Below are 26,634 nucleotides of genomic sequence, written 5' to 3' on the forward strand. Positions count from 1 at the left end.
TCCTCTGTACCCCTCACCGCCATCTGACACACTTGATTCATCCATCAATTGTGTCCATCCCCATCAGCAGACTCTCAGCTCCATGAGAATAGGGGATTTTTCTACTTTGTTTACTGCTGTCCCAGAGCCTAGAACAGGACCTGGCACATAGAAGTGTTCAATAAATAGTCATTGAATACATGAATGTATACACAGGTGTTTGCTCTATTATTCTGTACTTATTTTTGCATGGGATCTTGCTAGCTTGCCCAAGCTGGTCTCAAACTAGTTAGGCTCAAGCAATCCTCCCTCTTCAGCCTCCTGAGTAATTGGGGCTACAGGCATGTGCCATTGTACCCAGCTTTACACATTTTTAATTTTCATTTTGTGGAGATGCGGTCTTGCTATGTTGCCCAGGCTGGTCTCAAACTCCTGGGCTCAGGCAATCCTGCCACCTTGTCCTCCCATTGTGCTGGGATACAGGCATGAGCCACTCTGCCCAGCTTTACATTTTGTATACAATAAAAAAGTTAGCCACTAGGCTGTTTTCAGATGAGCTTCCTAGCAGGGTAAGAGAAAAGTGCCCAGCACCATAATATGTCCTTGGAACCCACCAAGGTCCCAAGTCACTGAACTATGAGCACAACCAACAAAGATCTCTCTGTGACCACTAAGCCCATGAGAGCTAGCCCAGAGTCCTTACAACAGACCACTGACATCTGAAGGCCTCTACAGAAACAGCCCAATAGGCCACAGCTCCTTCTGTGAGAGGCAACATTGCTCTGAAACAAATCTGCATTCTGAGAGTCCAGCCAGCACAGCGTGGGTGCTGCAACCCATCACATCCACCAAGAGAGACAGAACATGGAGCAGCAACAGCAACAAAACATGGAGAGCTACGATCCTGTAAACGATTACTATGAAAAAGTGTCCCAGTGAAGAAGGATCTTAGAATAGAAGAGCCCAGACTTAGCTCAGAGGAGAGCAGAGAGTGGGAAGAGGAGGAACCAGCCACTGGTAACAGATAGTAATGTCCCTACTGGAATCTAATAAAAGTCTTTAAGGTCCCTGACAGACTAGTGGGTCATTCTCCAAATCCATTTCCCTTTTCTTCTAAGCACAATCTGATACTTCCCAGCTTCCCTTGCAGTGATGTGTGGTCATGTGACCCAGTTCTAGCCAACAGGATATGAATGGAACAGGTATGGGTCACACCCCTTCCAAACTCATAAACCTTCCCAAGTATCACCTTCTATGCTCATTTCTCCTTCCTGGTTTGATACAGACAAGCATGGAGTTATTGGATGCTGTGGGCTGACAATGAAGATCCACAATACGGCAAGGGTTAGGGTCCGTCAGTCATTGGAGCAGATGAACTTGCCAACCATTTTGGACTTTTTTTTTTTGAGACAGGGTCTTGCTCTGTTGCCCAGGCTAGAGTGTGGTGGTATGATCATAGCTCACTGCTCCCTCCAACTCCTGGGCTCAAGCAATTCTCCCAGGCATGTACCACCATGCTTGGCTAATTTTTATTTTATTTTATGTTTTAGTGATGGTGGGGGGGTCTCACTATGTTGCCCAGGCTGGTCTTGAACTCCTGAGCTCAAGTGATCCTCCCATCTCAGCCTCCCAAAGTGCTGAGATTACAGGCATGCACCACCACACCCAGCTCACTTTTGAATTTTCTATGAGTGACAAATAAACTTCTGCTGTGTTTAAGTCATTTCCTATCTTTGGATCTTTTATTATACCAGCAAGTGCTACCTCATACAGGGTGCTTAAAGGAAAGCATACACACATTTCAACCACGATTCATCATATATAGATCTGAAAACTCCTTGAAGACAGTGACTGTATCTTATTTAGCTTGCTTTTCTCCTTTGTCATAATCACAATCCCTTGCACCCAGACATTCTCAAAAAACATTCACCAAGTTGAAATAAAAGCAAGATATCCTCAAGCAAATCAAGAGACCCATGCACGTACAACACTTAAAACCTTGAGTTCTGGAATGCATAATCTTCTGTTCATATCCCAGTTTCATCACTTACTTGCTTGGTGGCCTTAAGCAAGTTACGCTCTGAGTTTCCGACTCCTCAGTGGTCAGATGGGAATATTAATATTTCCTAATTCAGTGGGTTGTTGCAAGGATTAAATTAGAGAATGCGCATAAAGCAGCCAACGATAATGAGCTATTATTTTAATTGTAACAGAAAGCATCTGCTGTAATATACAGCTGAGATATGGATGTGGGGTGTTGGCAGAAAGGAGGCAGGTGCATAATGAGGGGACGGAGAACACAAGGGCTCAGCCTTCCTGAGCCTGGCGCAAACCACACCAACCAAAAGCCTCGTAATCCTCCAGCTAGTTAAATCCAAAGAGTATAGCACGTGCCACTTACCCTGTTAGCACCACCACAAAGTCCATGACGTTCCAGCCATTCCTCAAGTAGGAGCCTTTGTGGAAGGCAAACCCAAGGGCAATGATTTTAATTCCAGCCTCGAAACAAAAAATTCCAATGAAGTATGGTTCTGTGTCATCCTGGAAGGGAGAGAAGGCAAGGTCAGTGTCTTGGGCTGGGCAGATGTTGGCAAGACCAGGGAACCAGCCCACCTAGAAATCAGTATCCATCACCCTCTCACTTCCCTCGACCCTCCTGCACTCACCACCCCTCACTGCCTCTTGTAGAGTTCTCTTGTCCAAAGCCTTTTGCAAGCAAAGCCAATGCTCAGAGAAGGCAACTTCCTCCTTCATTCCTTTTGGGCCAACCTCACATATCACTTGGCCAAACAGAATTGCTTGTCTGCACCTGCTTTATTCAATACGACAGTCACAGGCCACATGTGGCTATTTCAATTAACATTAATTTAAATGAAATAAAATTTAAAAACGCAATTCTGCAGTCACACTGGCTACATTTCAAGTGACGATCCTACTGGACAGGGCGGATGGAGATCATTTCTGTGACTGCAGAAAGTTCTAATGGAAAGCATTGGTTTAGAGGATTTACTTGTCACACGCAGCGTTCAAGGCATTTGAGGCTGGAGCTTGTGCATTGACCTCACTCCTAAATCTGACCCCTTAGGATGGTTCTCAGCTGGTAGATTGTTAAAGGTTTGGAATAGGACTTCTGTACTGGCTGATAAGTGACCAGTATCCTCACCTCCAGTTCCTCTGCAGAACCTCCAGCTGGTTCTGGCTTCCAGCTGATAATCTATCATATTTGAAATTAAGCTATAAGCTCTTCTCCATCAGAGCCCCTATGTGAACGTCTTCCCATCTGTTACAGCAATGTTTCTTAAGCTTCAATCATTTCATTCTGCCTGAATGATTTTTTTTCCATATCAGCTTGCCACTGGTACTTCTATTTGCTTACTAGGCTTTCAACGGACTCTTTTTATTTAGCATTATTTTAAGTGAAAATGCAAAGATCTAGAAATCATAGGTTTGCTAGGCTAGTTATAGTTTTTAGAAGACAGTGACCTTGTGAAATGTATGTTTGGTCTTTGACATTGTTTCCTGGCGTACAACTCCTAAAATCCTTGGGATCTCCAAAGGGATGTCTTTTTGTAGGCTAAGGATTGACTGACGGCTGGCAGCTTCTAGGTAGCTTCAGGATGGGGGCTGGTCACTGGGAAAACCAAGGCATGATTAGAGGGTTGGATTTAAATCACTGACCATTGGTGATCAACTTGATTTTCAGCTCCTCTGCCCTTCCAGAGGTTGGGGGGTGGGGCTGAAAGTCCTAACCCTCGAATCATGCCTTGGTCTTTCTGGTGACCAGTCCCCCTCCTGAAGCTACCTGGAAGCTGCCAGCCACACCCCTCTCCTATATCTTACCCTATGCATCGCTTCATCTATATCCTTTGTAATATTCTTTTTTCTTTCTTTCCTTTTTTTTTTTTTTTTTTTTTCCTGAGACACAGTTTCACTCCTGTTGCCCAGACTGGAGCGCAATGATGTGATCTTGGCTCACTGTAACCTCCGCCTCCCACGTTCAAGCGATTCTCCTGCCTCAGCCTCCCAAGTAGCTGGGATTACAGGTGTGTGCCACCATATCCAGCTAATTTTATATACTTTTTTAGTAGAGACGGGCTCTTACCATGTTGGTCAGGCTGATCTCGAACTCCTGACCTCAAGTGATCTACCTGCCTTGGCCTCCCAAAGTACTGGGATTACAGGCGTGAGCTACTGTGCCTGGTCAAGACATAATTATTAACATTAACAATGTTCATTTGAGTATACTGCCTGAAATTATGTCATATGCCAAAGTAGGCAGTTTGAGACCAGCCTAAGCAACCTAGTGAGACCCCCATCTCTACAAAAAAGATAAAAATAAGAAAATTAGCTGGACGTGGTGGTGCCTGTAGTCCCTGTTACTCAGAAGGCTGCAGTGGGAGGATGGCTTGAGCCCAGGAGGTGGAGGCTGCAGTGAGCTATGATTAAACCACTGCACTCCAGCCTGGGTGACAGAGCGAGATGCTGTTTCAAGAAAAAATAAAAAAGAAATTTAGGTTTCCCATGATCTGGCTTTGGGCTCCAGGACTGTGAGCCTCCTGTGTGCCCTGCTCCACTCCCCCAAAAATCAAAGTCCTGCTAAAGCCAAGGAGAAGCCCCCGAGAAAAGACACCACTCACCAGCCGTTCAGACATCGGGGTCTTGTCATCATCAGGCAGATGCTGCTCCAGTGCGAGGACGATGCAATTCGCTATGATGGTGGCTAAAATCATATATTCAAAGGGAGTATTGGGGAATTAAGGAAAAATCTTGTTTAAAGAAAAGAAGGGTGTTTGGAGGGGCACCCACGCCCAGGGACCCCAACAGAAAGATCTCAAGCCCTCCAGATCCTCCCAACTCATCAGTACAGGTGGAATTATTCGTTCTCCTCTCTGGAGTAGATCCCTGCAGATTGCAAACCCAGAGCAGGTGACTTCTAAAGGGAAATGCGGATATTCACCTTCTATCTCACCAGCAATATTCACTAAACACATATTCATTCAGTACCTGCTGTGTGCCAGATTCTGTTCTGGGCTAGGGACACAGCTGAGAGCAAAGCAGACAAGAGGAGAAGCTTCCTCCTGCTTCCTAGAGGAGGAGCAAATAATTGAGATAACTACATCATGTATACTACGTTATACAGTACACTGCACGTACCATGTTATATAGTACATCATATATTCTATGTTATGTAGTAAGATGGTAAAGGCTATAGACAGTGGAAAGGGTCAGGGCTGCAATTTCAAATATAGTGGCAGAGCCCAGCATGATGGCCGGCACCTGTGGTCCCAGCTACTTGGGAGGCCAAAGCGAGAGAATCGCTTCAGCCAAAGAGGTGGAGGCTGCAGTGAGCGATGACTGTACTGCTGCATACCAGCCTGGGTGGCAGAAGGAGGCTCTGTCTCAAAAAAAAAAAAAAAGATAAATTAAAAATAGATAAATATAGGCTGAGGTGGGTGGATCACTTGAGGTCAGGACTTCAAGACCAGCCTGGCCAACATGGTGAAACCCTGTCTCTACCAAAAATACAAAAATTAGCCAGGCGTGGTGGCACACACCTGTAGTCCCAGCTACTTGGGAGGCCGGGGCAGGAGAATTGCTTGAACATGGGAGGTGGAGGTTGCAGTGAGCCGAGATCAAGCCACTGCAGTCCAGTCTGGGCAACAGAGCAAGACTCCATCTCAAAACTAAATAAAATAATAAATAAATAAATAAATAAATAAATAAATAAATAAATAAATAAATAAAACATTGTGATCAGATTTGACACCTAACGCATGAGCCACAGAAGAAAAACTAGATACGCTGGGCTTCATAAAAATTTAAACCTTTTGTGCATCAGAGGACATTATCAAGAAAGTTAAAAGTAACAGAATGGGAGAAGCTATTTGCAAATCATGTATCTGATAAGGGTCTAGTACCAGGAATATATAAAGAACATTTACAACAACAAGATAACCCAACTGAAAAATGGACAGGAGGCTGGAATAGATATTTCTCCAAAGAAGACAGTCAAATGGCCACTAAGTACATGAGGGTATTAGTGATCAGGGAAGTGCAAATCAAACCCCAATGGGATACAGCTTCACACCCACAAGGATAGCTAAAATTAAAAACAAACAGAAAACAAGTGTTGGTGAAGATGTGAAGAAATTGAAACCCTCGTGCTGGTGGGAATATAAAATGGTGTAGCTGGCCAGGTGCGGTGGCTCACGTCTGTAATCCCAGCACTATGGGAGGCTGAGGTAGGAGGATTACTTGAGCACAGGAGCCTGAGACCAGCCTAGGCAATAAAGTGAGACTCTGTCTCTACAAAAAATATAAAACATTAGCCGGGCATGGTGGCGCAGGCCTGTAGTGCCAGCTACTTGGGAGGCTGAGGAGAGAGGATTGCTTGAGCCCCAGGAGGTTGAGGCTGCAGTGAACCGTGACTGCACCACTGCACTCCAGCCTGGGCAATGGGAGTGAGACCCTGTCTCAAAACAACAACAACAACAACAAAACAACACCGGTGCAACTGCCATAGAAAACCATTTGTTGATTCCTCAAAACGTTAAACACAGAGTTACCACGTGACACAGTAACTCCACTCCAAGGTGTAAACAGGAAAGGATCGTAAGACAGGTACTCCAACAAACACTCATACACAAATGTTCACAGCAGCACTATTCACAATAGCCAAAAGATGGAAACAACCTAAATTTCATCAATGGATGAATGGATAAACAGATGTGGTCTACCCACAGAAGTGAATAGTATTCAGCCAGAAAAAGGAATGAAGTAGGCCGGGCATGGTGGCTCATGCCTGTAATCCCAGTACTTTGGGAGGCCAAGGCAGGCAGATCACCTGAGGTTGGGAGTTCAAGACCAGTCTGACCAAAATGGGGAAACCCCGTCTCTACTGAAAAAAATACAAAATTAGCTGAGTGTGGTGGCGCATGCCTGTAATCCCAGCTACTCAGGAGGCTGAGGCAGGAGGATCGCTTGAACCCGGGAGGTGGAGGTTGTGGTGAGCCGAGATTGTGCCATTGCATTCCAGCCTGGACAACAAAAGCAAAACTCTATCTCAAAGAAAAAAAAAAAAAAGACAGAAAAAAAGGAATGAAATACTTGATACGTTAGAACAGGAATGAACCTCGGAAACATTACGCCAAGCGAAAGAAGCAGACATAAAATACCCCATATTGTATGATTCCATGTATATAAATCTCCCAAATGGGCAAATCCAGAGACAGACAGCAGATTTGTTGTTCCTGGGGAATGGGAAGGGAAATGGGAGTGACTGCTTAATGTTTTTGAACTAGATGAAGGTGATAGTTACACAACATTGTGAATGTACTAAACGCCTCTCCCTCCCCTCTTCTTTCTTTTTTTATTTTTATTTTTTTAAAGAAACATGATTTTGCTCCATCACCCAGGCTGGGGTGCAGTGGCATGATCACAGCTCACTGCAGCCTTGAATTCCTAGGCTCAAACAATCCTCCTGCCTCAGCCTCCTGAGTAGCTGGGACTATAGGTGCACGCCACCGTGAGTACCTAATTTTTTTTTTTTTTTTTAAGAGACGGAGTCTTACTTTGTTGCCCAGAGTGGTCTTGAACTCCTGGGCAACCTTCGTTCCTCAGCCTCCCAAAGTGCTGGGATTACAGGCATGAGCCACTGTGCCCAGCTCTAAATGCCACTTTAAAATTGTTAATTGTGTTATATTAATTTTACCTCAATTAAAAAAAAAATTACAGTGATCAGGGCAGACCTCTGAGAATCTGCTCTTCCAAGACCCGAGGCAGGGGAGGGGTCGTCCATGTCCATATCTCTATGTGCCCCATTTGCATTCTCTCCAGTTTGCACAGGTAAACTCCTCCCTGCATCCTGGGAACTGTCATCTGGGTCGAGGAGGCCTCCCTCCCAAGTGTCCCACCAGAGGATCTGCAGGGCAGGTAGGGAGGGTCTATCTTGTTCATTTCATATTAGCTCCTGACCTGCTGCTGATCAGCCGGTGAATGGGAATATCCGCTGTCCCCCCGCCACACCCCTCAGAAGTGCGCCACTCCAACAAGCGTATGGATCTGGCAATCTCTGAGAAGGAGGCGTAGGCATTGGAGAAGTGGCTGCTTGAGTGAAAAAGCCATAGGGTGTTGGTTACTCTGGAGCAGGGTTTCCCAACCTCAGCACTAGGTTTGGGAGTGGATCGTTCTCCTTGGTGGGGCTGTCTGGGCACTGCAGTACGTTCAACAGTATCCCTGGCCTCTGTGGGCTAGATGCCAGTAGCATCCCCTCCTGTCCAGTGATGACAACCTCAAGTGGTCTCTAAACATTGCTGAGTATCCCCTGGGGGCACTGAAATCCCGTGTTCTGTAGAGGGATCAATTAGTGCGTCTTGCGAAACTTGACCACGTTAAACCTCTCCCCTCCTCCTAGCTCTATCCTTTGGAAAATTAATTGGTTTCAGTCTCCTCTTCTGCCCTGGAGTTAGGTTTGGCATTTTGGAAGCACCATAAAACCATCCCTTCCAGGCAGGAGGGAGAGTGGAACCCGCTTTCCAGGTGGGAAAACGGAGTGTGAAACAGAAACCCCCTCAGTAAAACTCTCGGAAAGCCAGGAAAACCAGGCTTCCTTGTCACCAGCTTCAGCTTTTGCCTCCAGCTGAAAGCAGCTGAAGGCGAGCTCCACGCACACTCTGAAAAGCAAAATCTGAGACTCAGGGCAATTTGGGGAGCCAACAAAAGCTGGCCTTGCCGACGATCATCTCTGATTGGCTTTCTGCCTCCGAGCTGACAGGCATTAGGAGCCCAGAGAACAAAGCTGGGCTGTGTTGCACAAATACTCCACTCTGCCTCACCCTGCAGCCCGGAAAATAAGAGACAATATTTGTACACAGAGCAGCAACGCCAAGCCCTTCCCTGGTCTCCTCTCACTATGATTTGAAACTGACTTCGCTTCCTCTCCCTGCCAACTCAGTCTCCTTACACGCGCTTCTACCATCCCACTCCTCCGGTTCCCTGGCCTACTGCCCCTCAATGGCAGGGATGTGACTTCCTTTGGATCGGCTCCGGCACTGAAGGTTCCAGGAAGAGTCCCAGAAGGCCGCCATGCAGCATGCAGCACTTTCATGGGCTGCAATATCAGGGTTTCAACCAGCCAGTGTCGCCTGGATTTCAGACCCAGGGCTCTCTGGGTATGGCAATGAAACCTTAGCACATAGGCAAAAAGAAAGAGGTTCTTATCTCCCACCTTGCTTCATTTTCTTACTTCTTGTAAAACACAGATACTCACACTGCTTCTCCAACATCATCCCCTCTCCCTCTGCTCACCCACACACCAGCAAGTGTCCACAGACATGCCCCAGATGGACATCTGCAACAAAGACTTTAGACCCTTGCTACTCAAAGTGTGGTCCCAGAACCAGCACCTGTTAGGAATGCAGCCTCAGGCCCCGCATCCACCTGCTGAGTCAGAATCTGCATTTAAAAAGATCACCAGGGGATTTGTGCGCACCGGGAAGTTTAGGAAGTGCTAAGTGCCTCTATTTCAGGGGTAGAAGGAGGAGCTCAGGTAATTGCGGTTTTGAGTCATCCAGAAAGAGGTGGGGGTTCCTCTTTCTCCTCCAAGCTTTCTCCTCCACATTCTGACCCCAGGGGGAGAACTGAAGAGCCCTGGGTACCAGCCTTCTGCTCCCACTTGGGTAAAGAGACTGAGAAGAAACCCAAGATTTTGAAGAAATAAGAGCAATGTTGGAATGAGACAAAAGCAGAAAAGAAAATTTCAGCCTAACGCATGTGGAAGTACTCAAAGCCTTCCCATGGATCCCATCTCACTCAAAAGCAAAAACAAAGTCCTCCCAGCACCAGCAAGGTGCATGACCTGCTCCCATTACCTCCCTCCCCTCATCTCCTCTATTGTCTCCCTTAGTCACTCAGCTCCAGCAACATCGGCCTCCCCTTTATTCCCCAAACTCCCCAGGCACATTTCTACCCAGGGACCTTTACACCTGCTGCTCATTCTCCTGGAATAGTCTTTCCCCAGACATCCACATGACTCCCTCCCTCACTTCCTTTAGGCCTTTAGTCAAAGGTCATATCCATCAACCCCCTTTGCCTGCTTATTTTTTTCTTTCTTTATTTCCCGTCCCCAGACAAGCATCTGCTATTTTTTTCTTCTTTATCTTGTTCCCTGTCTCTCCCACGAGACTGCACGCTCTATGCACGTGGGGACTTTTTGTCTACTTTGTTCATTGCTTCATTCTCTGTGCCCAGGAGAGCATTCAGGAGAATGCTCTGTGCCCAGGAGAGTAGATGTTCAAAAAAACACCGGTGGAAGGGCCTGGTGCGGTGGCTCACACCTGTAATCCCAGTACTTTGGGAGGCCAAGGCGGGGGGACCACCCGGAGGTCAGGAGTTTGAGACCAGCGTGGCCAACATGGTGAAACCCCATCTCCACTAAAAATACAAAAATTAGCTGGGCATAGTGGCAGATGCTACTATGAGATTACAAATCTCAGCTACTCGGGAGGCTGAGCCAGGAGAATCACTTGAAACTGGGAAGCGGAGTTTGCAGTGAGCCGAGATCACACCACTGCACTCCAGCCTGGAAAACAGAACGAGACTCCGTCTCAAAAACAAAGCAAAACAAAACAAAAATCACCAGTGGAGGAAATGAAGGAAGGGGGTATGGGTTGTCCTGCCTGTAAACCCTGACCTCATCTCAAGCCAAGTCTCCATGAGCATGTTAAGGACACAGTGAAACCCCCTGAAATATGCAATGAGGTACTTGGTGCCCAGATGAAAGAAAGATGGGCTGGCGAGTTCTTGGTGTGGTAAGAGATGCCTTGCCCTAGGCAGAAGTCAAAGGTTGCACTGGGTAGTCGAGCTGGGGGGGGTGGCGAGGCTTTCTCAGCCCGACCTCAAGTCATGCCTGATCCTCCCGATTTAGAAAGCCTGAGTTCTAACTCACAGCTGCGGTGAGCAATGCTTCTGTTAGCTGAGCTGAGCCTTTCTGCTTCCTGATTGGCTCAGAGAGAAAGCACCTGTGTCAGCGGGATCCAGAAAAATCAGCTATCCTAGGAGGCCAAAGGGGGGCAGGGGCTGAAAGAAGAGAAGCATCCCTGATGGAAGGAAAACCTGGCTCCGGAAATGGCTCAGGATAGCAAACAGCCCTGCAGGCAGGTGAGGAGATACAGAGCTCGATACACAATGGAATTGATCAGGACCTGCAGAGGCCCGGGAGAGAGGCTGATGTGACCCTGGAAAAGACCAAGCAATTTTGCGTAGGGAAGAAGGAGGGCTTGCATCTGTGAACAGGACCTTGCTCTTGGGATTCAGGACATCAAGGAAAATTCTCAAAGTGGGCATGGCTGATGGCTCCCAAGACATTGCAGTGTCCAAGTAATCCTTGCAGCCCTCTGTGGTGCACTTCACCCTCATCTCATTTCAAACCTCCTGTGGTTGGTGTGAAAATCAAATCAGGTTTGTCAACTTTGTGACTTGTCTCCACTATGGGGGCTGCTGATGGGTGGGTTGTAAGAAAACAGATACTTGTAGCAGTCAACCAGGTCACTGAGCTTGTGGGAAGAATCCAAACAGACCTTATTTTCATGTTAGTTCCATGCTCATCACAATCACCAGGAAAAGAGTAGGGGGTACCAGGACCCTAGATATATGGGTTTAAGACATATTCCTTGGCCACTAAACACATGTCCCAATTTCAGTCTGCAATATGATCAACTATTATGGGGGCCATTAACAAGCACAGCAACCATAATTATAGCTGCCTTGTTTCCAAGTGCTTCTTTGGGCAGATACCGTGGTAAGCATCTTGTTTCAGTTAATTCCTTGCAACAAGGTGGGTTCTGTGGCAAGCCCCACTTTCCACATAAGAAAACCCAGGCTCAGAGAGATTAAACAAATTGCTCAAGGTCACATAGGAGGTACTGGCAGAGTTTGGGCTCACACCCAGGTATGCCCAACTCCATAGTCTATGCCTTTTTTTTTTTTTTTTTTTTTGGTCAGGGTCTTGCTCTATTGCCCAGGGTGAAATGCAGTGGCATGATCACAACTCACTGTAGCCTTGATCTCCCAGGCTCAAGTGATCCACCCACTTCAGCCACCTGAGTAGCTGGGACTACAGGTGCATGCCAACACACCTAGCTAATTTTTAACATTTTTGTAGAGATGAGGGTCTCACCATGTTGCCCAGGCTGGTCTTGAACTCCTGGGCTCAAGCGATCCTCTCACCTTGGCCTTTCAAAGTGCTGAGATTACAGGTATGAGCCACTGTGTCCAGCCCACAGTCTATGCTTTTAAGCTGGTGGTCCCCAGAGACTACTCAGGAGCTATCCTGGTTAGAAGATGAATGATTTTGCCTTTATTTAAAAAAACAGAATGCAGGTGCACTTGGGGCCCTAACCATACGGATTAGACCAAATAGGTTACACCTCACCCAAGTCCCAACCAACTGCCACAAGTTAGTCAAGGCCAACCATTGCATGCTAGTCCACACCCTCATAAGCCCAACTCAAGTAGGAATTATTAATGACTATTTCAACTTCCAATAATCCAAACAGTCTCCAGTTCCCAGACGTGGGCTTCAAACTCTTCAACACACAGTTCTAACCAAAACGAAGCCTGGAAAAGATCTCTCCTCTCGCTGATCAGTCCAAGCCTCTTAGCAGGGATGGCGTGCAAGCAAGGGCAACCCTAGCGCTGCCCGGGATGTTTTCAGCACCACGGCCAGCGGCAAAGAGGCACAAGTTTAATTTCACTTGCACCCAGGGATGGGAAGCCCCAGGGAGAGAAAACAAACCCAGCAGCAAGTATTAACACTCTCTGAGACATCTGCAAAGACCTACATTTCACTTACAGGGTATAGGCGAAAAAGATTAATCATGTCATCAGGAGAATCAAATGAAGAGAAAATTAAAAACTGAGTATCAAATAGGTTTGTGTGTCATTTGTTTTTTCATATTATCCAAGAATGTCCAACACTTTGGTTCTGAAATGAGAAGTCTACTCATGCTAAGTCATGCTTCTGCTTAGAACACTGGCAATATCTGCATTAAAAAATAGTAGCATAGAGGAGTTGAAAGGATTTGGGGATCAGACGTGGCTTTGACCTTGGGCAAGGCAGTTTCCTTCTCCGAGCCTCAGTTTCCTCATATATAAAAGGTAGGAAATAGCACCAACCTCATAGGTTGTGTGAGAATGGAATGAGTTGATACATACCGTAATCTAATACAGGGCCCTGCATATAGTAAGTGCTCAATAAATGAGTGTTTTATATTGTTTACTTTAGTTCCTGTGATGACTAGAAAATTTACTGTGGGCCAGATGCCTATCATCTCAACCCTTTGGGAGGTCAAGGCAGAGGATCACTTGAGGTCAGGAGTTTGAGGCCAACCTGGGCAACACAGCAAGATCCTGTCTACAAAAATACTAAAACTAGCTAGGCATGTTGGCACATGCCTGTAGTCCTAGCTACTCGAGAGACTGAGGCAGGAAGATTGCTTGAACCCAGGAGTTTGAAGCTGCATTGAGCTATGATCAGACCATGGCACTCCAGTCTGGGCAACAGAGCAAGACCCTATCTCTTAAAATAAATAAATAAATACATTTTTTAAAAAAAGAAAACTTAATGTGCTTATAAAAACAGGATACAATTCATCTCATTGTAATCATGCAATAAATGTTCATTATTTTATGACAATTGCTGCTAAGAGTAAATAACCTTTCCTATTTTTGCCTTTCTAGGTCTTGGTTCCTTTTCTTTTCTTTCTTTTTCTTTTGGTTTCTTTACTTGTCTTTTCTTTTTTTTTTTTTCTTTTCGAGACAGAGTCTTGCTCTGCCGCCCAGGCTAGAGTGCAATGGTGCGATCTCGGTTGACTGCGGCCTCCACCTCCTGGGTGCGAGCAATTCTCCTGCCTCAGTCTCCCGAGTAGCTGGGATTACAGGTGTGCAGCACCATATCTGGCTGATTTTTTGTAATTTTTGGTAGAGACAGGGTTTCACCATGTTGGCCAGGCTAGTCTTGAACTCCTGACCTCAAGTGATCCACCCACCTTGGCCTCCCAAAGTGCTGGGATTACAGGTGTGAGCCACTGCGCCCAGGCTTAGTTCCTTTTCTTCAAGGAGGGAGGAAAGCGACAACAGCTACCACCATCATAACTGAACAGACCTTCTCTCAAATCTGAAATGTTTCCAAGAATATACTGCAGTGGATGTGTGTGGTCCACTCACTGAATATTAGACTCAAAATACATGTTGCCAAAAAAAAAATCTTCATTGGACATTTCATGTAAATGGAATTATACATGATGTTGCCTTTTGTGTCCGGCTTCTTTCACTCAGCATCAACTCTTTTGTTTTGTTTTGTTTTGTTTTTTGAGATAGGGTCTCACTCTGTTGCCTAGGCTGGAGTGCAGTGGCATGATATTGGCTCACTGTAGCCTCAGCCTCCTGGACTCAATCAATCCTCTTGCTTCAGTCTCCTGAATAGCTGGGACTACAGGGACATGTCATCACACCTGGCTAGTTTTTTGCAAATTTTTTTGTAGAGATGGGGTTTTGCTATGTTAGCCAGGGTGGTCTTGAATACCTGGACTCAAGCAATCCGCCCACCCCAGCCTCCCAAAGTGCTGGGATTACAGGCGTAAGCCACCGTGCCCGGCCACATCGTATTTTTGAGGTTCATCTGTGTTGTAGAAAGGATCGGTATTTCATTCCTTTTTAAGGCAGACTAATGTCTGAGGAAGATATACCACACTTTGCTTATCTGTTCATCCATGGATGGACTTTTGGGCTATCTCATCCTGCTGACTACCTAGAATAGGTAAATCCATAGAGACAGAATGCAGATGGGTGGTTGCCAGAGGTTGGAGGAAGGTGGGGGGGAGGGGAGAAGGGGAGAGACTGCTTAATGGGTACAAGGTCTCCTTTAGGGGTGGTGAAAATGTTCTGGAGCTAGACAGAGGTGGTGGTTACATAACAACTAGAGTGCACTAAACGCCACTGAGCTGTTCACTTTAAAATGGTTAATTTTATGTTATGTGAATTGCTCCTGATTTTTTTTTAAATCCCATTTTGGTTTTGCTTTTTTTTTTTCTTTTCTTTCCCTTTGACTCTCTCCTCAGGGTTCCCATCGTGGGCCTTTACTCATTGCACTTTACCCTGGGCGACAGAGTGAGGCTCTGTTTTTTTTTTTTTTTTTTTTTTTTACGGAGTCTTGCACCCAACCTGGGTCAGCACCCAGGGTGGAGTGCATGGAGTGCAGTGGCACAATCTTGGCTCACTGCAGCCTCCACTTCCTGGGTTCAAGCTATTCTCGTGCCTCAGCCTCCCTAGTAGCTGGGATTATAGTCACCAAAGACCACACCTGGCTAATTTTTGCATTTTTAGTGGAGTTGGGGTTTCACTATGTTGGCCAGACTGGTCTCGAACTCCTGACCTCAAGTGATCTGCCCACCTCAACCTCCCAAAGTGCTGGGATTACAGGCGTGGGCCACCGCGCCCGGCCGAGACTGTCTTTTAAAATACTGCTGCTGCTGCTACTACTACGACTACTTTCATCAATAATAATCATCATCATCATCATCTGACCACACATCGTTGTGCACTTGTGAGAATTTTTCTGCAGAACAAATTCCATGATGTGAAATTGCTGATTTTTTTCCTCTGAGCCCTCAACCACTTAGAGAAGCATGATATGGATGGTTTTCAAGAGTCCCTCCCTCTCCCTTTTAAATTTCCATTTTATATTAATTAATTAATTATTTATTTATAGAGATGGGGTCTCGCTATGTTGCCCAGGCTAGTCTCAAACTCCTGGGCTCAAGCGATGCTCCTGCCTCCCCACCTCCCAAAACACTGGGATTACAGGTGTGAGCCACTGCGTCCAGCTAGAGAGAAAATAATGTTTTAATAAAAGCTGAAGGAGGCAAGGGAATGAGCCCTGTTTCTATCTGGAAGAAGAGTAACCCAGGAGGGGAAGCAGCCAGTACAAAGAACGTGTGTGGAAAACAATTTGAAAGACAAACACGAAATTGCTAGCAAAGGTTATCTCTGGGAGGTGGGATGGGGTAAGAGCTTTTCACCTTCTAAATGACACACTACACATTTTTAAAACGTTTTAAAAGCCACACAAAACAATGAGCCCATATTCTTTTCTTAATTAAAACTTTTTTTTTTAAGGGGGATGCCAGGAATGGTGGCTCACACCCGTAATCCCAGCTACTGGGGAGGCGGAGGCACAAGGATCACTCAAGTCCAGGAGGTCGAGGCTGCAGCAAGCTGTGATCACTTCACTGCACTCCAGCCTGGGTGACACGGTGAGACCCTATCTTTCAAAATGATAATAATAATCTCACCATACATCCTTGTGCACTTGTGATAATTTTCCTGCAGCATAAATTCCAAGATGTGAAGTTGCTGGGTGTCAGAGGGGATGCACACTGACTTTTTTTTTTTTTTTTTTGGAGACAGAGTCTCACTCTATCGCCCAGGCTGGAGTGCCGTGGGGTGATCTCGGCTTACTGCAGCCTCTGCCTCCTGGGTTCAAGTGATTCTCCTGTCTCAGCCTCCCAAGTAGTTGGGATTACAGGCACCTGCCACCACGCCCTGCTAATTTTTTTATTTTTAGTGAGGATAGGCTTTTACCACATTGGCCAGGCTGGTCTCGAACTCCTGATCTCAGGTGATCCACCCACCTCGGCCTCCCAAAGTGCTGAGATTACAGGCGTGAGCCACCGTACACGGCCCACATTAGGTATTTTCTGGAGATTCACAGGGCTATATTTTCCAGTTTTTAAAAAGTGAGATGAGTGTGTGTGTGTCTGTGTGTGTACCTTCCGAAATTAAATCCATAATTTAAATGTATAAATTCCTCTGGGCCAAAAAGTTTAAACATGGAAGAATTAACATGACTCCTGGAAAACACAAATACACAAAAGTAAAATAAAGATCTCTTGATGAAAACAGAAAGAAAAAAAAAAAAACAGCAACAACAAGCCAAGTTTTAAACAAAAAGTATTCATCAATTTCAGACTCTTGGGTTCTGGGAAGAGAGTGAGGAGTAAGGATGCTTTGGAGTCAGTTTCCAAACAAGAACTGAAGACTTTCTCCCTGTTTCTCTTTTTTTCCAGGTCAGTAAAGTTCTCTAGGGACCTCTGAGTGGTGTGAGGTCTCTGTCTCCTGATTCAATTTTCAACCACTTTCCTTTACATGTTCACTCCGCCAAGGGGAAGTCCTTTTCCTCTCTGGCAGTAGTGACATCCCTATTCAGTGGTCAGTAAAATCCTCCATTTCCCTGGCCTCTCTCTACACAGTTCATCTACTTCATGGTTTAAACTTAAACCTGGAGGTCAGGCGTGGTGGCTCACACCTGTAATCCCAGCTCTTTGGGAGGCCGAGGTGGCCGGATCGCTTCAGATCAGGAGTTTGAGACCAGCCTGGCCAACATGGTGAAACCCTGTTTCTACTAAAAATACAAAAGTTAGCTGGGCATGGTGGTGTGTGCTTGTAATCCCAGCTACTTAGGAGGCTGAGGCAGGAAAATTGCTTGAACCCAGGAGGCGGAGGCTGCAGTGAGCCGAGATCATGCCACTGCACTCCAGTCTGGGTGACAGAGCGAGACTCTGTCTTAAAATTAAACAAAACAAACAAAAAAACCCTTTAACCTGGAAATTCCCTGCAGACCATCAACTCTAAGACCAAGGTGGGGCCACTGGCAGCCTTAAATTTGTTCCCAAGAACAAAAGGAAAACCCAGCTCTGGAAGATGTCCACCATCATGGCCCCCAGAAAATCCAGTGAGAAGGGCCCCAAGAAAGCAAGAGACTCAAAGAAAGACCTTCCCAACTCAGATAAGGTGGAAAAGGTGCCCCACCCAACTCAGATAAGGTGGAAAAGGTGCCCCCAAGAAGTTAGGTGAGGTGAGGAGGGCTCCCTCAAAAGCAGCTGTAGCCAAGAAGGCGCCCAAGAAAGTCAGCAAAGCCAAGAAGGTCTTCCTTAAACCAGCCAATGCCATGAAGGTCCCTCCCAGTGCTACTGGGCTCAATGGGAAGTCAAAGTCAGAGGTAGCACCAGCAGCCAAGATCCTGAGATCCACAGGAAAACAGAAGGTGGGAGCTAAGACTCCGATGGAACCTGTTAACATTTCCAATTTCCCTGTGGAGAGACCACGGTCCATGCTTGTCCCCTGCTTTCTTGATCACTGGAGGATGTCCCTACCTCTTCATCAATAACCAATGTCTCCTCCAAGCCACTCCAGCTATGCATGCTCAGAAGCTACACCAGCCACCTCCAAAACACCTGTTTCCAGCATCCTTGTCTTGAACCACCTTCTTTTTTTTTTTTTTTTTTTTTTTTTTTGAGACAGAGTCTCGCTCTGTCACCCAGGCTGGAGTGCAGTGGCGCCATCTTGGCTCACTGCAAGCTCTGCCTCCCGGGTTCACGCCATTCTCCTGCCTCAGCCTCCAAAATAGCTGGGACTACAGGTGCCCACCACCACTCCTGGCTAATGTTTTTTTTTTTTTTTTTTTTTTTTTGTATTTCTAGTAGAGATATGGTTTCACTGTGTTAGTCAGAGTGGTCTCAATCTCCCGACCTTGTGATCCGCCCACCTCAGCCTCCCAAAATGCTGGGATTACAGGCGTGAGCCACAGCACCCAGCTGAACCACCTCCTCTTCAACCACCTTCCAGCTCGCTAACTCCCTTAAATGCAAACCAACGTCCATCCCGAGTCCTGCAACCCACTGACCCCGCCATTTCTTAGAACCCTCTCCTGCCTTGTCAACCTCACATAGGTTGATTACATCGCACTTTCTTGCCTGTTTCCCTCCTGGAAAAAATCCATCCCTGCATGAAGTCAACTAGTTGCCTTCCCCATACCTGGGGGGTGGAGCATTCCTGAATGAGATCAACTATCTGGGCAGGTGACATTAAATTCATGATGCTAAACCTCAAATGGGCATTTGAGAATCCCAACATCCTATATAGGAGCAGACACCCGTGCATATTGGTATAATGGATGGGAATGACCCAATTTACAGAAATCAATATTTTTCCATCATTAAAACTTCCACCCTTGACTCCAAATTTCCCTTCAGCCACCAAACAATTTCTCTACTCCCCTTCATAAAAAGTTGCCTTCACGGCCGGGCGCAGTGGCTCAAGCCTGCAATCCCAGCACTTTGGGAGGCCGAGACGGGCGGATCACGAGGTCAGGAGATCGAGACCATCCTGGCTAACATGGCGAAACCCCGTCTCTACTAAAAAATACAAAAAGCTAGCCGGGCGAGGTGGCGGGCGCCTGTAGTCCCAGCTACTCGGGAGGCTGAGGCAGGTGAATGGCGTAAACCCAGGAGGCGGAACTTGCAGTGAGCTGAGATCCAGCCACTGCACTCCAGCCTGGGCGACAGAGCGAGACTCCGTCTCAAAAAAACAAAAAAAGTTGCCTTCACGTGTTCCCGCCACTTCCTCACTGCACATTCTTCTCCTACCCTCCCCAGGCTGGTTTCTAGCCCCCATCACTCAACCAAAACTCTTCCAAAGAGGATGGCCAAAGATCCCCAGGCTGCCAAATCATATGGCCATTTTTCTGTGCCCAGATTACTTGACCATGCCCTTCTTAATGTTGTTCTCGTTTTCCTCCTATCCTCCTGGTCTCTACTTCTCAATCTTCCCTTTTTGCTCCTCTTTTTCTATCCAATCTCTAAATGTTGGTCTTCGCTGGGGCTTAATCCTAGGTAATCACCCTTTCTCTATCTCTACCCTCTTTCTAGAGCTTGCACGCATTTCGATGTATTTTGCCATTTTCTTGTTGCCCTTTCTCCCTAAAATATCCACTCATTACCCTGTTTGGTGTCCTGGTAGAGGCAGGGATGACTTCTGTGACTGCATCATCCAAGCCCCACAACTCTGCCCTCCACCACACCTTCTGCCTTCCGGGTTGGCTTGGCCAATGGGAGACACCAGCAAGAGATCAGAGAGGAGGGGGAGTTGGAGCATTTCTCCATTTGATTTCCTCCCTGCTACAGACTGTGGTCTTAGCAATAGCTATATCATTCTGTGTCTTCTTAGAGCATCTCATAGGAGTGTCTATATTAGTCTCCTAGGGCAGTCATGACAAATAGTCACAGATTGGGTGGCTTAAAACAACAGAAATTTATTCTCTTGTCATCCTGGAGGCAAGGTTCTGAAATTAGGGGGTTTCCCTTCAAAGGCTCTAGGAGAGGATCCTTCCTTGCCTCTTCCCACTTTTGGTGGCTCTACGTGTCTTTTGGCTTGTGGCTGCAGCACTCCATTCTCTGCTTCTATTGCCACATGACTTTCTCCCCTGTACCTTCTCATATAAAGGCACTTACCATGCAATCTCGAGTCCACTGTAATACAGGATGACCTCATCTCAATCCCTGACTCAATGACATCTGCAAAGATCCCACTTTCAAATGAGGTCTCAGGTTCTGAGGTTCCAAATACATTTGAATTTTTGGTGGACAGGATTCAAACCACTACAGTGTCCAAGGTCCAAACTCTTCCATTCCCTCCCTAATCCCATGTCTCTTCCTCTATTAACCTTTGTCATGAATTGGACCACCAGCTGCCTAGTAAGGAGCTCAGTCAGATAAGGTTACCCTAAGAGACCTTCCTGATTCCCACATCTTCCTCCCCCTGCAGCTGATGTATCATCAGACCCCACCAATTCTACTTCCAAAATTAGATTTTGAATCCTCCTGCTCAGCATTGCCTCTTCAGCACCACCCAAGGTCAAGCTACCGTCCCTTCCCACAGAAACATCTACAATCTCAGTAGACTCCAAAGTGGTCTATTGCCTGTCTTTCCGACCTCCATTTCATTCTCCAGACAGAAGCCATGGCATTATGCTAAGTGAAAGAAGCCAGACACAAAAGGTCACATAGTGCCTGAATTCATTTATATGAAAGAGCCAGTATAGGTAATCCATAGAAACAGAAAACAAATTTGTAGTTACCAGGAGTGGTGGGGGTCGGGGGGATACAGGGAGGGGAGGATGAGGAGCAACTGCCTCATGGATACAGGGTTTTCTGGAGGGGTGGTGATGAAAATATTTTGGCACCAGAAAGAGGTGGAGGTTGTACAATATTGTGAATGCGCTGAATGCCACTGAATTGCTCATTTTAAAATGGTTAACTTATGTCGCATGAATTTCACCTCAATACAAAAATTATTTTATTGAGACAGCATCTCACTCTGTTGTCCAGGCTAGAGTGCATGGGCACAATAACAGCTTACTGGAGCCTTGACCTTTGGGGCTCCAGTAATCCTCCCACCTCAGCCTCCTGAGTAGCTGGGACTACAGGTGCACACTACCACACCCAGCTAATTTTTAATTTTTATTTTTATTTGTAGAGATGGGGGTCTCCCTATGTTGCCCAGGCTGGTCTTGAACTCCTGGGCTCAAGTAATCCTCCCACCTCAGCCTCCCAAAGTGCTAGGATCACAGGTGTGAGCCACCATGCCCAGCTAAAAAATATATAGACAGATAGATGGATATGTATATATGTATACATATATATGCTTTATATATGTAATATATGTATGTATATATGCATATATATTTAAAGTAAAGCAGTTCTGTCCCATCCCACTTAAACTTGTCTGAAGACTTCCCATTTCATGTAGAATAAAGTTCACCTTCAGAACTTGTCCTAGAAGGTCTTGTGTGACCTGTCTCTGCCAACTTCTTGGGTGTCTTCCTACCTGTGAGGCCCTTTGCTCATCGGGCTCTAGCTACACTGGCTGTTTTTTAACATGATGAACTTGTTCCTTCCCCAGGGCCTTTGCACATGCTGTTCCCTCTGCCTGGGATTCTCTTCCTCCCTCTCTCTCATTCTTTTCACACTCTGCTCTGTGCTTAACGACCTTCAGGTCTTCACTTACATGGTACCTCTGTACTTCTAATTATCCTCTACCCAGAGGACCTGTAGTAGGTTTCTTATTTTATTTTTCAGAGATGGGGCCTTGCTCTGTCACCCAGCTTAAAGTGCAGTGGTGCAATCAAACCCATGCTTTAGTCTCTGGAGCCTGTGGCCATGACCTTATTTAGTAAAACGGCCTCTGCAAGCATAATTAAATTAGAGATCTCAAGATGAGATTGTCCTGGATTATCTGATGGGCTCAAAATCCAGTGACAAAGATCCTTATAAGAGACAGAAGAGGCCAGGTGCAGTGGCTCACACCTGTAATCCCAGCACTTCGGGAGGGTGAGGTGGGAGGATCACTTGAGCCCAGAAGTTCAAGATCAGTCTGGGCAGCATAGTGAGATCCCATCTCTACCAAAAATTTAAAAAATTAGCTGAGTATGGTGGTGCATGCCTGTAAGTCCCAGGTGATCAGGAGACTGAGGTGGGAGGATTGTTTGATGCTGGGAGGCAGAAGTTGCAGTGAGCTACGATTGCACTGCTGTACTCCAGCCTGGGTGACAGAGTGAGGCCCTGACTCAAAAAAAAAAAAAAAAAAAAAAAAAAAAAAAAAAAAAAAAAAAAAAAGAGAGAGAGAGAAGAGGAAGAGAAGACAGACATGGAGGAGAAGGCCACATGAAGACAGAGGCAGAGATTGGAGTGATGCAGCCACAAGCCTATCAGGCCAATGTATGCCAACAACTACCAGAAACTGGAAGAATCAAGGAAGCGTTCTTCTCTAGAGCCATCCAAGGGAGCTCAGCCCTGCTGATGCCTTGATTTTGGTTTTCCAGCCTTCAGAACTGGGCGACAATATATTTCTATTGTTTGAAGCCATGTAGTTCATGGCAATTTGTCCTGGCAGCCCTAGTAAACAAACACAGGACCCTGCTGGTTTTCTCCCTAACACCACAATTAGTAATTATGTCCATATTTGCTTATTTCCTATTTTATGCCTTCTTTTCCTATTGCAAGTTCCAGGAGGGCCAGGAGGAACCACATCTGTCCTGCCCACTGTCATGTCCCCACCATGTACATCCCAGTGCCGGGCACACGGCAGGCCCCCCTGCCAAAATGTTTATTGAAGGAGCAAATGGATCCACCTCTCCTTCATTTCTCTTTACATCTCAGCAGCAGTCCTTCTTGCATCTTCCACCTTCACTTCTAACTCTGAGCCATTGCACTAGCAACTCCAGTTAAACAGATTTTCTGGAAAGGCCCAGCCTCCTAATGAAACCTCCCTCACTTGCTCCCCACCGCGCTTCCCCAAATATTTGGGTCTGCCTTGCCTTTTCCATCACTGGCTCTGCCATCCATGAAGATTCTCCTTGAAGCTTTATCATTAAAAAATAAACCCACATATTCTGTGTCTCCAAAAGAACCTTTTACTTTTGCAAACTCTATTGATTTAATCCTAGAGGCTGCGGGCAGCAGTCCCAGGAGCTTAATCAATATGACAACACCCAGCGCAGCCAGAACATCAAGGAGCCTCGGCCAAGATCTCCTACTCGGGTCTTCACTGACCCTGACTGAATCTCTCACAACCATGAAGACAGATTTACTGTAGGGGGCAGGATATTTGCAACAGCTCCAGGATCTCACTTAGGTGAGCAAAAGGAAATGCCTCCAAGCTTGAGGCACTTCAGAGCTATTTGTTAATTTGCTACTATGGCCAATTCCCGTAAGACTCAAGAAAGATGGAAGACAACAACAGGAAAACATTGCAAGTTCTAGAACCTGATTGTAAACTCCCTGGTGGGGTGAGCAGGGGAGGAACAGGCAAAGGGGAGGTGGGAAAAAGAAGATGAAGATGTCAAGAGTTAAAAATGCAATAAGTTGGCCAGGTGTGGTGGCTCACACCTGTAATCCCAGCACTTTGGGAGACCAAGGTGGGCAGATCACAAGGTCAGGAGTTCGAGACCAGCCTGGCCAATATAGTGAAACCCCGTCTCTACTAAAAATACAAAAACTAGCTGGGAATGGTGGCAGGCGCGTGTAGTCCCAGCTACTTGGGACGCTGAGGCAGGAGAATCACTTGTACCTGGGAGGTGGAGGTTGCAGTGAGCCAAGATCATGCCACTGCACTCCAGCCTGGGCAATAGAGCAAGACTCCATCTCAAAAAAAACAATGCTATGAGTTAAAACAGAGATTCCTTCACGCCTTAGGAGACACTAAGTGACCAGAGAAGGAGAAAAAAAGGTCACAGAAACAAGGAGGTTGAGAATGACTAAATCAATGTCCAAGCTTTAGAAACTATTAATCTCCTTGAAGGAAAAGTCAAACAATTCTTTTTCACGTTTCATTCAAGATTGAAAAACAGGAAAATTAGAAGCACTACAGGAAGAAAGTGGAAGGGAAGAAATATTTGTTAATCAGAAGTTTGCATGCATGTGACATTTCCGAACCTATTGAGCCCTTATAAGAAAATATGAATATCCAGCCCTAAAATATACATCTACATAATCCTCCTGGAGACACTGTGATTAGATATTAGCCCCAAAATGCAGATAATGAGGTATACAGTCAGCCTAGTCAGGTCAGCTGCGGTAACAAACAATCCCCAGATCTCAGTGGATGAACACACCCCAGATCTATTTTTCCACTCATGCTATGAAGTGGGATGGGGACTGATCTATGTCATCCTCTCTCCAGCACTTACTTTGAGAGAGGGTCCATCTTTGTGCATCCATGACAGTGGAGGTAGGAAAAAGGAAACATGGTGAATCCTATGCTCACCCTTAAGGCTTCTGTCCAGAATGACTCATGTCATTTCCCCTCACATCTCATTGATGAAACCAAATCATGCAGCCATACCTAACTTCAGGGAGGTGGGGAAAGTGACACTCTACTCTGTGCCCAGAGAAAAACAAGAAATATTAGCTGAACAAGGTAAACGATACCCCCTCAGGAAGATCATACGACTTGCCCAAAGTAAAGCAGCTTTCAAGGTGTCAGAAGTGGGACCTGAATTCAAGACTAAATGGTCCACGTCTTTTTAGCTCTACCACCCTGAACCTGACAGGAGTTGAGAATAAAACCTAGATATCAGTGAAGAGAAATATCAACAGAGGCAGAGGGCAGAAGGAACAAGGGAAAATAATACGTCAAGTAAGGGAGAAATAAAAGGAGCCAGAAAATTGCAACCAGAACATAGTCAAAGGAGTTTCATCTTTAGAAACCAAAACACACTGTGAACAACAGGGAAAAACTGGGGTAGTTTTACACTCTTTTCAGGGAGAGGCAAACAGTAATGGGATAGTGCAGGGATTTATATGAGGCTATATAAGGAGGTGGGGACACAACCATGAAAGAAACTTGTGCACTTCCTGTTCTTCCTCTGAAGCTGCCATCTTGGCTCAGATTGAAGGTTCAACAAACGCTAGTTGGTGCAACAGCAGCCCAGGAAGCTGGGGCCAGGGCTTGCCAGGACTTCCATCAGCTGCACTGTCCCTCCCTGGATGTTTTCCTGCTCAGTTCTGGGAAATATGGACAAGAGTTGGATGATGTTCCAGAACGGATGGTGCTGGCTTGGTCCTTCTGATCGTTCCTCCCCCATCCCTAACCCAGGCCAGACTGGAAGTAAGAACAGATCCTGGTTCTGCCACCCTCCTGGCCAGCAGCTGGGAATTCTACACAGCCAGGTAGGTCAGTTTAGCACTAGAGCAGGGATTCTGGAAGGACTCACCATCACTGCCAACTCATCATCACCATTTCAGTTTTGAGCACCTATTATATGCCACCTGAGTGCTTTCCATGCATGAATGCATTGAGCCCTCACCACCTGTCCACCTAGAAATCTTACTGGTCAACTTTCAACTTATATCCAGAATTAGTAGTTTCCAGAAGCTGGGGGAAGGGAGAAACTGGAAGTAACTACTAATGGGTGCAGGGTTTCCTTTAGTGGGGATGAGATGTTCTGAGACTAATCAGAGGTGACTGTCATACAATATGGTGACTGTAGTAAGTGCCATGGAATTGCACACCTCACAATGGTAAATTTCATTTTATCACAATAAAAAAATTTAAAAATTATAGCCAGAATCCAGCTACTCATTATTATCTTCATAGCCAACAACCTGGTCCCACCCCCACTATTACCTGCCTGGACCAATACTGTTGCCTCCTCCTTAATTCCCCAGCTGCCGCCCCCACCCTCCCCTCCCCCCAGCCTCCAACCTTCAAAGTCTGTTCTTTTCACAGCAGCCAGAGGAGCCTATGAATATCTGAGTCAGGTCTTGTCCCTCCTCTGCTCAAAAGCCCTCCATGGCTCCCACCTCCCTCAGAGCAAAAGCCAAAGTCCTCCCCACAGCCCATAAGACCCTCCACAATCTGTCCCATCACCTCTCTGTCTTCACCCTTGCACCTTCCCTCTCTCCCTCTTGCTCACTGCCTTCAGCCACACCCGCCTCCTCACTGTCACACATGTCACACACACCACTATCTCAGGGCCTTTGCACTAGCTGTTTCTTCTTTCTCCAGACATCCTCACAGCTTCCTCAAGTCTTGGCTGCAATGACACCACCTCAATAAAGCTCTATCTAATACAGCAACTGGCCGCCTCAGCCCTTTCTCTGCTGCTCTTTTCCCATTACCCTTATAATCTTCTAAAGTACTATGCAATTTACCTATTATTTTTGTTTCTTATCACACATCTCTCCCAATGAGCATGTAAGCTCCCAGAGGGCAGGGACTTTTGTCTACTTCCTGTGTCTCGAACCGTGCCTTGGCCACCGT

The 26,634-nt window shown here is 46.2% G+C and overlaps 1 protein-coding gene across 3 annotated transcripts in view; it reads right to left on the reverse strand.

Annotated features, from left to right (window-relative positions):
• Positions 1-26,634, reverse strand: part of CACNA1A (calcium voltage-gated channel subunit alpha1 A) — a 307,922-nt gene that overhangs the window by 251,958 nt on the left and 29,330 nt on the right. For all 3 annotated transcript variants that reach the window (XM_030935868.1, XM_030935869.1, XM_030935870.1), the window contains exons 2-3: positions 4,617-4,722; positions 2,381-2,520 (exon numbers count right to left, since the gene is read on the reverse strand). In XM_030935868.1, coding sequence (XP_030791728.1) covers positions 2,381-2,520; positions 4,617-4,722 — 246 coding nt within the window. The remainder of the gene's footprint in view (positions 1-2,380; positions 2,521-4,616; positions 4,723-26,634) is intronic.

This window comes from Rhinopithecus roxellana, chromosome 8, assembly GCF_007565055.1.
Source record: "Rhinopithecus roxellana isolate Shanxi Qingling chromosome 8, ASM756505v1, whole genome shotgun sequence".
In the NCBI taxonomy this organism is placed as follows: Eukaryota; Metazoa; Chordata; class Mammalia; order Primates; family Cercopithecidae; genus Rhinopithecus; species Rhinopithecus roxellana.